Raw genomic sequence first — 10,594 nt, forward strand, 5'->3', positions numbered from 1 at the left:
TGGTGAAGAGCGTGCACGAGATGAAGAGATTAAGATAGAGAAAGATAGATGAAGAGAAAGACAAAAGGAGAGAGCGACAAAGAGAGAGGGGGTGAAGAGAGCAAGAGGGGACAAGAGAGACAGCAAAAAAAGAGGCTGGGAGGGAGGGGGTGAGAGACAGGGAGAGACGGGGGCCAGCTGTGAAAAGAGAGAGGATGATGGGAAGAGAAAGAGAGATGGGAGAGAGGGAGACAGAGGGACGGAGATATTGAGAGTGAGGCTAAAAGAAAGAAAGAGGGGAACAAACAGAGAGACAAGGAGGGAGACAGAAGAGATACAGAGGGGGTGGTGGGAAAGAGAGGCAGCTAGATGGGGAGAGAGAAACAATGAGAGCAAGGGATGGCAAGAAAGCTGAGAGACAGAGAGACAGGAAATGAGGGAGGATACGGGAGAGGCAGATTAAGAAAGAGAGGCGGCAAGATAGGGAGAGAGATGGCGGAGAGGGGAAGAAGAGAGAAACAGACAGAGCGGGTATCAAATATAAAGATAGAGGCAGATATAGAGATATGATGATAGAGTGATGAAAGGAGAGAAAGGGGAAGAGATCACTATGGGGAGAGACGAGCAAGGGAGTGAGAGGGAGAAGAGCGTGAAAGGGATGATGAAAAAGAGGCAGAATAAAGTGGGTGAAGAGCAAGAGGGGGGACAGAGGTAAAGAGAGAAAAACAGAGATAGAGGTATTAAGAGAGAGGGGTGGAGAGAGATATGAAAGAGTGGAAGAAGAGAGAGGAAAAGATTACGAGAGACACAGAGAGGGAGGCAGATGCAAAGAGGAAGAAAGGCAGAGAGAGGGGGAGATTAATGAAGGGGGAAGGTTAAGAAAAAGAGATTGGCAGGCTGAGAGAGAGACTAAAAGAAAGTCCGAGAAAGAGAGAGATGGACAGAGGGGGAGACAAAAGAGGGAGAGGGAGCGTGTGGGAGAAGACATAAGACTTCTCAAAGGGGGAAAAGGATCTTTGCACAAGAGTTAGTAGGGCTCATGGCAAAAGCTTTAAACTAGATTTGAAGGGGAAAAGGGAGAAAACCAGGATGGCTACAGATAAGCCTGGGGGCAACACGCCAATGTTTGAGGGACGGTGTGTTAGCAAGGTCCTTCAGTCTGCCATCGCAGTGGAGGTAGGGGATGGAGAGCCATGTGGCAGCAAAGACACAAGGGTTATCGATGTGTTAGAAACCATGGAAGCACCTCAGAACGGTCACATAGGAATTAGGGTTTCTCCCCCAATAAAGGTGGCAGGGTCAATACCCCAAATGAAGTGCAGCTACACGAATGCACGCAGCATGGGCAACAGGAGGAGCTGGAAGCCATTGTGCAGCAGGAAAACTATGATATAGTTGCCATCACAGAAACATGGTGGAATGGCTTGCACAACTGGAGCGTTGCAATGGATGGCTATAAACTCTTCAGAAGGGATAGGCAAGGAAGGAGAGGCAGTGGGGCAGCCCTGTATGTTAGGGACTGTTTTGACTGTCTAGAGCTTGACAATGGTGATGACAGGGTTGAGTGTTTATGGGTAAGAATCAGGGGGAAGGCCAACAAGGCAGATATCATGGTGGAAGTCTGTTATAGACCACCCAACCAGGATGAAGAGGCAGATGAAATATCCTATAAGCAGCTGGGAGAAGTCTCACAATCACTAGCGCTTGTTCTCGTGGGGGACTTCAACTTACCAGATACCTGCTGGAAATACAACACAGCAGAGAGGAAACAGTCTAGGAGGTTCCTGCAGTGTGTGGAAGATACAACTTCCTGACACAGCTGGTGAGGGAGCCAACTAGGGAAGGCGCCCCACTGGACCTGTTGTTTGTGAGCAGAGAAGCACTTGTGGGTGATGTGATGGCTGGAGGCAGTCTTGGGCATAGCGATCATGAAAAGATAGAGTTTTCGATTCTCAGAGAAGTAAGGAAGGGGGTCAGCAGAACTGCTCCCTTGGACTTTCAGAGGGCAGACTTTGGCCTGTTTAGGGGCCTGGTTGAGAGAGTCCCTTGGGAGGCAGTCCTGAAGGGCAAAGGAGTCCAGGAAGGCTGGACAATCTTCAAGAAGGAAATCTTAAAGGTGCAGGAGCAGGCTGCCCCTACGTGCCGAAAGACGAGCCGGTGGGGAGGAAGACTGGCCTGGCTGAACAGAGAGCTTTGGCTGGAACTCAGGAAAAAAAAGAAAGTTTATGACTGTGGGAATAAATGAGATAGTGTTTTACTTTGACGAGATGTAGCTGTGCCCTTGAAGCTTGTTACAAACAGGTTCGCAGGAATGCAGCTGTGGCCTTGAGGCTTCTTACAAACAAGTTTGTGAAACTTAGAGGCAGAAAAATAAGGATGAGATTGGATATATCCCTGAAAGAGGAATTCGCGTGCACCAGCTTGAAGAACCAATAAGTAACGCTGAAGAGACACGTAGATGAAAGACAGTAGCCAATGAAATGGGTTTTGCTTGCTCGTGAACACTAGATCATATTATAAAAGGGATAGACTGTAAAAATAAAGTGTCATTGTCATTGTCGTCGTCGTCGTTGTCGTCTTCTTCGCTTGTCTTTGCCTAAACTCATACACGGAGTCCATGATTAATTGCCACAAATGGTGACCCCGATGTGATTCAGTCCTATGACGTGATTCAGTCCTACGACGTGATTCAGTCCTAAGAATCGCGGATGAGAGAGCGGCCAGTGGCAAGCCCAGCTGAACTTTATTGCAGCAGACCATAGAGCTGAACTCTACTGCAGCGGACCAGAGAGCTGCTTGTCGACAATTAATCACCTCGGGAAAAAGAGGTGAACAGCTGGGGACGGGAAAATGGGGGCGCAAATGTCCTCGGAAGAAAAATCTATTTTGCGTATATTTTTGCGAATCCTTGCAAAAAGGGGCATAAATTATGATGAAGGAAAGGTTCGGTTGTTGTTAACTTGGTTGCGAAAAAACAGGCAACAAGCGAACGCAGTGACCGAGTTCCAGGTGGAGACTTGGGAGGAGGCAGGAAAAGTGTTATGGGAAGCGGCCACCAGGGGGGACAGTAATGCCACAAGTGTTTTGACGACATGGCGTTTACTGAAAGACACTTTAGAACAATTAGAGTCAGACGGAAAGGCTGCAGCTTCTGCTACCGCTCCGGAGCTAACCCCGCAGGGCACGCCAGAAACACCGACATCGGGTTCGTCCTCCGACATGCCCTTGCTCGCGGGTGCTCAGGATGCACAACCCTCCACCCCGCCCCGCGCCGCCGCTGCCCTCTGCGCCGTTTTCTCCTTCACCTGTTCCTATGGCTTCAACACCTCCGCTAGACCTTCCGATCCCTGCAACCAGTACCCCTCCACTCCCCCGCCCGCCCCCGGCCCCTGCTGCGTCGGCGTTCTTACCGCCTTTCTCTACTGCTTCTAATGCCGATACTCCACAAACCCATAATCAATTGCCGCCCGAGGAACGGGGGGCATCAGCCGCTGCTGTGAGGTGGCAAAAGATTAAAAACCAAGCATTGCAAGCGGGAGATACAGCTTTTTGTTCAGCGGTAGCGTGTCCCGTCATATGCAGCAACGCAAATGTCCCCGATGAGCATGAACCTTTTGGCTATAATGTTTTAAAATATCTACGACAAACAGTTTCCGCGCATGGACTGGGTTCTCCTTTTACACAATCCCTGCTATGGGGAATATTTACAAATGAAATAGTACCATTTGATATATGCACGCTTACTAATCTTATATTGACCCCAATGCAAAAGGTGATCTTTGAAAGCACCTGGCGTACCGCCTGCCAAAACGCTACAATTGTTAATATGCAGCGACAACAAGGCGACCCTTTACAAGGGGCAGGACTCCCACAGCTTATGGGGGATCCGCTGTTAAATCACCCAACGTTACAGGCACGATTACGACCAGAGATATTAGCACAAGGCAGAGACCTTGCTTTACAGGCATTACTAAGAGTGCCAGATGCCGGAAGAGCGACAAAATCATTTACATTAATAAAGCAAGGAAGAGGAGAGGGATATATCTCATTCTTAGATCGTCTTAAAGAGGCTTTGGAAAAACAAATCGAAAATGCAGAAGCAAGAGAGGTCCTACTCTTAAAATTAGCCTTTGAAAATGTGAATATGGACTGTAAAAAAGTGCTTTTGCCTCTAAAAAATCCCTCCTTAACGGACATGATAGAAGCTACCCAAAAGGTGGGGTCAATACCCCATCATATGGAAACATTAGCTACAGCTTTTGCTGCCGCAATGAAAGTGCAGAAATCATGTTTCTTCTGTGGAAAAACTGGACATTTTAAAAGAGATTGCCCACAACTAAGAAAAAGAGATACGACGAGCTCTAAACAGATGTGGACTTGAAATAGCCCCTGAAAAGGTGCAAAAAACTGAGCCTTGGAAATATCTGGGCTGGAAAATCTTGCAACAAACAATTGAACCTGCAAAAACAAAAAGGGGGAATGCCAGGAGCCACTCCAGCAGACAGACTAAGTAAAGCCGTGTATGTGTTAAACTACCTGAATATGTCTGAAAATAATATTCCTGTTATTATCTCTCATTTTCTGTCTCTTCAATCAAAAGATTTAACAGCCACACCACAGAAGGCCCGAGTTTTTACAAAGTCGCTACAAACAGGTAAATGGGAAGGTCCTTTTGATCTACTAACCTGGGGCAGAGGGTATGCTTGTGTCTCAACAGATGTAGGACCTAAGTGGGTACCCGCAAGGTGCATAAGACCGGCTCTTGCATCGGATAACAAGAACAAACAGCAGAAGACACTGAACTCTGAGAAGACTGATGGGGAATGACTTATCAGATAACTCCAAATTAATCCATAAAGCAATCAAAGATTTGAAGTTAGCAAATTACAAGTCAGTGCTGGATTTGGTTGGCTGAATCACTTACTAACAAGTTGGGGAATTGGCGGGTGGATAATGTCTCTAATCAAAATGGGTCTTTTCTTGTTACTAATATTTTGCGCTATAATAATGATAGTTTCTTGTCTAGTGTCTTGGGTACAGAAAATGCTATAGAATATGATTAAACAAGCTTTTGTAGTAGAAAAACAAAAAGGGGGAATTGTGGGGAAAAAATGAGATAGTGTTTTACTTTGACGAGATGCAGCTGTGCCCTTGAGGCTTGTTACAAACAGGTTCGCAGGAATGCAGCTGTGGCCTTGAGGCTTGTTACAAACAAGTTTGTGAAACTTAGAGGCAGAAAAATAAGAATGAGATTGGATATATCCCTGAAAGAGGAATTCGCGTGCACCAGCTTGAAGAACCAATAAGTAATGCTGAAGAGACACGTAGACGAAAGACAGTAGCCAATGAAATGGGTTTTGCTTGCTCGTGAACACTAGATCATATTATAAAAGGGATAGACTGTAAAAAATAAAGTGTCATTGTCATTGTCATCGTCGTCGTTGTCGTCGTCTTCTTCGCTTGTCTTTGCCTAAACTCATACATGGAGTCCGTGATTAATTGCCACATATGACCTTTGGAAGAAGGGGCAGGCAACTCAGGAGGACTACAAGGATGTTGTGAGGCTATGCAGGGAGAAGATTAGAAGGGCCAAAGCCCAGCTGGAACTTAATCTGGCTACTGCTGTAAAAGACAACAAAAAATGCTTCTACAAATACATTAGCAACAAAAGGAGGGCTAAAGAGACTCTCCATCCTTTACTGGATGGGGGGGGAAACATAGTGACAAAGGCTGAAGAAAAGGCTGAGGTACTTAATGCCTTCTTTGCCTTAGTCTTTAATAGTCAGACCAGTTGTTCTCAGGGTACCCAGCCCACTGAGCTGGGAGACAGGGACAGGGAGCAGAATGAAGCCCCCATAATCCAAGGGGAAATGGTTAGTTACCTGCTATGCCATGTAGACACACACAAGTCTATGGGGCTGGGTGGGATCCATCCAAGGGTACTGAGGGAGCTGGTGGAAGCGCTCACCAAGCAACTTTCCATCATCTATCAGCAGTCCTGGCCAACCTGGGAGGTCCCAGTCGACTGGAGGTTAGCAAATGTGATGCCCATCTACAAGAAGGGTCGGAAGGAGGATCCGGGGAACTACAGGCCTGTCAGCCTGACCTTGGTGCCGGGGAAGGTTATGGAGCAGATCATCCTGAGTGCCATCACATGGCACGTACAGGACACCCAGGTGATCAGGCCCAGTCAGCAGGGGTTTATGAAAGGCAGGTCCTGCTTGACTAACCTGGTCTCCTCCTATGACAAGGTGACCCGCTTAGTGGATGAGGGGAAGGCTGTGGATGTTGTCTACCTGGACTTTAGTAAGGCCTTTGACACCATTTCCCACAGCATTCCCCTGGAGAAACTGGCTGCTCATGGCTTGAATGGGCGTACTCTTCGCTGAGTAAAAAAACGGCTGGATGGCTGGGCCCAAAGAGTTTTGGTGAATGGAGTTAAATCCGGTTGGCGGCCGGTCACGAGTGGTGTTCCCCAGGGCTCAGTACTGGGGCCAGTTCTGTTTAAATATCTTTATCAATGATCTCGACAAGGAGATCGAGTACACCCTCAGGAAGTTTGCATATGACACTAAGTTGGGTGGGAGTGCTGATCTGCTGGAGGGTAGGAAGGCCCTACAGAGGGATCTGGACAGGCTGGATCGATGGGCCAAGGCCAATTGTATGAGGTTCAACAAGGCTTAGTGCCGGGTCCTGCATTTGGGTCACAACAACCCCATGCCATGCTACAGCCTGGGGGAGGAGTGGCTGGAGAGCTGCCTGGTGGAAAAGGACCTGGGGGTGTTGGTTGACAGCCGCCTGAACATGAGCCAGCAGTGTGCTCAGGTGGCCAAAAGGGCCAATGGCATCCTGGCTTGTATCAGGAATAGTGTGGCCAGCAAGACTAGGGAAGCAATCGTCCCCTTGTACTCGGCACTGGTAAGGCAACACCTCGAGTACTGTGTTCAGTTTTGGGCCCCTCACTACAAGAAGGACATCGAGGTGCTGGAGCGTGTCCAAAGGGCAGTGGAGCTGGTGAAGGGTCTAGAGCACAAGTCTTATGAGGGGTGGCTGAGGGAACTGGGGTTGTTTAGCCTGGAGAAGAGGAGGCTGAGGGGAGACCTTATTGCTCTCTACAACTACCTGAAAGGAGGTTGTAGCGAGGTGGGGGTCGGTCTCTTTTCCCAAGTAACAAGCGATAGGACGAGAGGAAATGGCCTCAAGTTGCGCCAGGGGAGGTTTAGGTTGGATCTTAGGAAAAATTTCTTCACCGAAAGGGTGGTCAAGCATTGGAACAGGCTGCTCAGGGAAGTGGTTGAGTCCCCATCCCTGGAGGTATTTAGAAGACGTGTAGATGCAGTGCTTAGGGACATGTTTTAGTGGTGGACTTGGCAGTGATAGGTTAACAGTTGGACTTGATGATCTTAAGGGTCTTTTCCAACCTAAACAATTCTATGATTCTATGAGAGAGAGGCAAAGGTATAGAGACTGAGCATGACGGAGAGATGAGAGCATAAGAGAGCAAGTGTTGAAGAGAGACAGAAAGACAGAGAGGATGCTGCGAAGAGAGGGAGAGAGATAGAGAGAGGAAGCAAGGCAGGAAGATAAATAGAGGGGGGAGATTAAAATATAGAGACAGAAATGCAAAGAGAGAGTGCGTGGAGAGAGAGGGGCAGAGGGAAAGAGAGAAATTGAGGGAGCCATGAAGAGGAGGGGTATGAAAAGAGCGAGAGTCAAAGAAAGAGGGGAAGTGGGACAGGAAATTATTAAGAGAGAGAAATAGAGACACAGAGAGAGACAAAGAGAGGGTGAGAGGTATGAAGATTGGGGAGAGACACAGAGACACAGCTAGGGAGATAGCGAGCGACAGAAAGACAGAGGGGGCAAAAGAAAAAGAGACAGAGATGAGAGAGAGACGCAGAGGGAGATATGAGGGGAGATGGAGAAAGAGGCAGAGTGCAAGAGAGGCAGAGACAAAAATGGGGAGGCAAAGATGGACCAAAAGAGGTGAAGAGAGAGGGATTGAGAGACATGGAGGCAATAAAGAGCAAGAGACATTAAAAGAGAGAGAGAGAGAATGGGAGACAGAAGGACAGAGAAAGAGAGAGAAAGGGGTAAAGAGAAAGGTAGACGGATGATTAGAGGGAGACACACATGCAGAGAGAGGGAGACGGGGGGGGCAAGGAGACAAAGAGAGCGCACCCAAGGAGAGGGGAGAGACAGAGAGGTACAAAGAGAGAGGGGTGGAGAGAGAGAGGCAGGGAGAGCAATAGAGAGGCAAAGAGATGGAGAGGTGGGGGGTGGGGGGAGAGATAGATGGAGAGAGAGAGATAGAGAGCGTGATATGGAGAGACAGAAAGAGAAGAGACCAGGAGAGGGACAAAGTGAGAGTGAGAGACTTAAGAGAGACAGAGAGAGCTGGCAAAGTAAAAGAGAGAGAGTGAGAGCATGGCAGAGACTGAGATAAAGGGGGGGGCAGAGCAGCAAAGGAAGAGACACCAAGGAGAAGGGCTAGGGGCCAAAGAGATATGGCAGGGGGGAGATGGGGAGGAGGTACGAAAGAGGGAGAAGACAGAGAGAAAGAGTGACAGTGAGAGAGAGTGGAAAGAGAGGGAGCCAGACAGGCACTCGTGGTGGGGGGGGTAGAGGGGCAGAGACACAGTGAGAGAGGGGGCGGGGGGAGCAGAGAGAGAAGCAGAGAGCAAGCTATGGAGAGAGAGAGGAAGAGACAGAGGAAGCATGAGATGGGAGGAAAAGAGACAGTGAGAAGAGAGAGGAAAGGACAGCGAGAGAGATGGAGAGAGAGGGAGAGATTTGGGGAGAGGTGGCAAGAGGAAGAGACAAGGAGAGAGATTAAGAGAGCTAAATTTGAATGGGGAGGGGAAGAGAAGCTAATAGAGAAAGCAGCAAAGAGGCAAAGAGACAAAGAGAGGGGCCAAGGAGAGACAGAGAGATACAAGGCCAGAGAGAGGTGAAGAGAGGGGAAGAGATTGACTAGGAGGGAGAGAGACTGAGAGAGATTAAGAGCAGGAGAGAAAGACAAAAGTGAGGAGAGAGACAGCAAGATGAGAGATTAGGAGATGAAGAGAGAAAGAGGCAGAGAGAGATAGAGAGGGGAAGGGAGAGAGACAGGGGAGGGAGATCGGAAGAGTATGAGGGAGGGAGATCGGAAGAGTGTGAGGGAGGGAGGGGGGTGAATAGAGGCAGCTATATTGAGAATGAGTGAGAGATGAGGGGGGAGGCAGAGGGACAGGCAGAGAGGGGGAGGAGAAAGACACGGGGAAAGTTAGAGACCAAGAGAGAGGTGATGCAAGAGACCAAAGCACCCAAAAAGAGAGAGGCAGAGAGAGGGAGAGGCAGAGAGGCAAAGAGAGCGAGACAAAGGAGGGGAGAGAGATTGTGAGAGGGAGAGCGAGAGGGGGAGAGATGGGTGAAAAGAGCAAGATCGTGAGGGAGGAACAGCAACCAGAGAGTTGGAGAGAGAGGGGAAGGAGGGAGGGGGGAGAGAGATCTTAAGAGAGAGATAAAGACTTAAAGAAGCAGGGGGTGGGGGGTGGGGGCTAAAAGAGACGAAGAGAGAAAGAGAGAAACTAAGAGAAGAGGTGAACAGAGAGAGATGCAAAGAAAGTGTGGGGGGAAGAGGGGCGAAGAGACAGAGAGAGTGTACTGGGAACTACTAAATAAAGGAAGAATGGCAAGGAGGAGTACGTCAAGTTGACCGATTCACCCAGTTCTCTAGGGAAATGTGTGCAGATGGATGGCCCGCTGCTTGAGGGCTTGGCAAACATACAAACAAAAGATAAATAATATACCTACGCACAGATGTATGGAACAAGTATAAAGTAGCCTATATTTAGGGCATATATTTAGTACATACATAAATCACTTGGCTGACAAGTAATTGGATGCTTATACCAGAGGTGACACAATCCCTCCTTAGAAAAACACCCTAGAAATATGCAGCTGCTGAAGCCTCAACCATGGGTAGACACTCCATCACGCCTGGGTCTTCCCTGTTGCCTCCCTGTAGGGTGCTCCCAGGGCTTCCTCCTGCTGTGGGATGTGTGAGTATACAGAATAAAAGGATATTTATCTCAGCATTCTTGTGGTTCATTTCTGAATGCGAATCTGTTCCTGCTATTTTGCACAACAGAGAGATATCAAGGAAAGGGGAGAGACAGAGAGATACACAGAGAGAGAAACAGAGATCACACTGGGAGAGAGAGGGATACAGAGGGAGAGGAGAGAGACAAAGAGAGGGGTGAGGAGCGAAACAGAGAGAGAATAGAAGAGAGAATGAGAGAACCAAAGAGAGAAAGAGTTAAAAGGGAGAAAGTGTGAAAGTGAGTCAGAGAGAGAGAAAGAGCTGGGGGGAGAGCCAAAAAGGAAGAGAGAAAGAGATGCACAGAGAGAGCACTGATGAGAGATAGAAGGGAGTAGAGTGAGAGGCACAGAGAGAGAGTGGTGAGAGTGAGAGAGCACGAAGATGAAAGCACTGGGGATAGAACCAGGCAGAGACCGGGGTGTGGGGGGGGAGAGAGCACCGAAATGTGAGAGTGACAAAGAGTGAGAGCTGGGGAAAGAGAAGTCGAGGGCAAGAGAGGGGGGAAGAGAAAGAACTGAAGAGAGCTAAGGG

At 48.5% G+C, this 10,594-nt stretch overlaps 1 protein-coding gene across 1 annotated transcript; it reads left to right on the forward strand.

Annotated features, from left to right (window-relative positions):
- The first annotated feature begins 2,977 nt into the window (after positions 1-2,977).
- Positions 2,978-5,295, forward strand: LOC148054199 (endogenous retrovirus group K member 24 Gag polyprotein-like). Its single transcript, XM_087770813.1, has one exon. The coding sequence runs from the start codon at positions 3,224-3,226 to the stop codon at positions 4,358-4,360; it is 1,137 nt and encodes a 378-aa protein (XP_087626939.1). The 5' UTR covers positions 2,978-3,223; the 3' UTR covers positions 4,361-5,295.
- Positions 5,296-10,594: the final 5,299 nt, after the last annotated feature.

This window comes from Nipponia nippon, unplaced genomic scaffold (genome assembly GCF_047370975.1).
Source record: "Nipponia nippon isolate SJK-2023a ecotype South Korea unplaced genomic scaffold, ASM4737097v1 scaffold_33, whole genome shotgun sequence".
Taxonomy (NCBI): Eukaryota; Metazoa; Chordata; class Aves; order Pelecaniformes; family Threskiornithidae; genus Nipponia; species Nipponia nippon.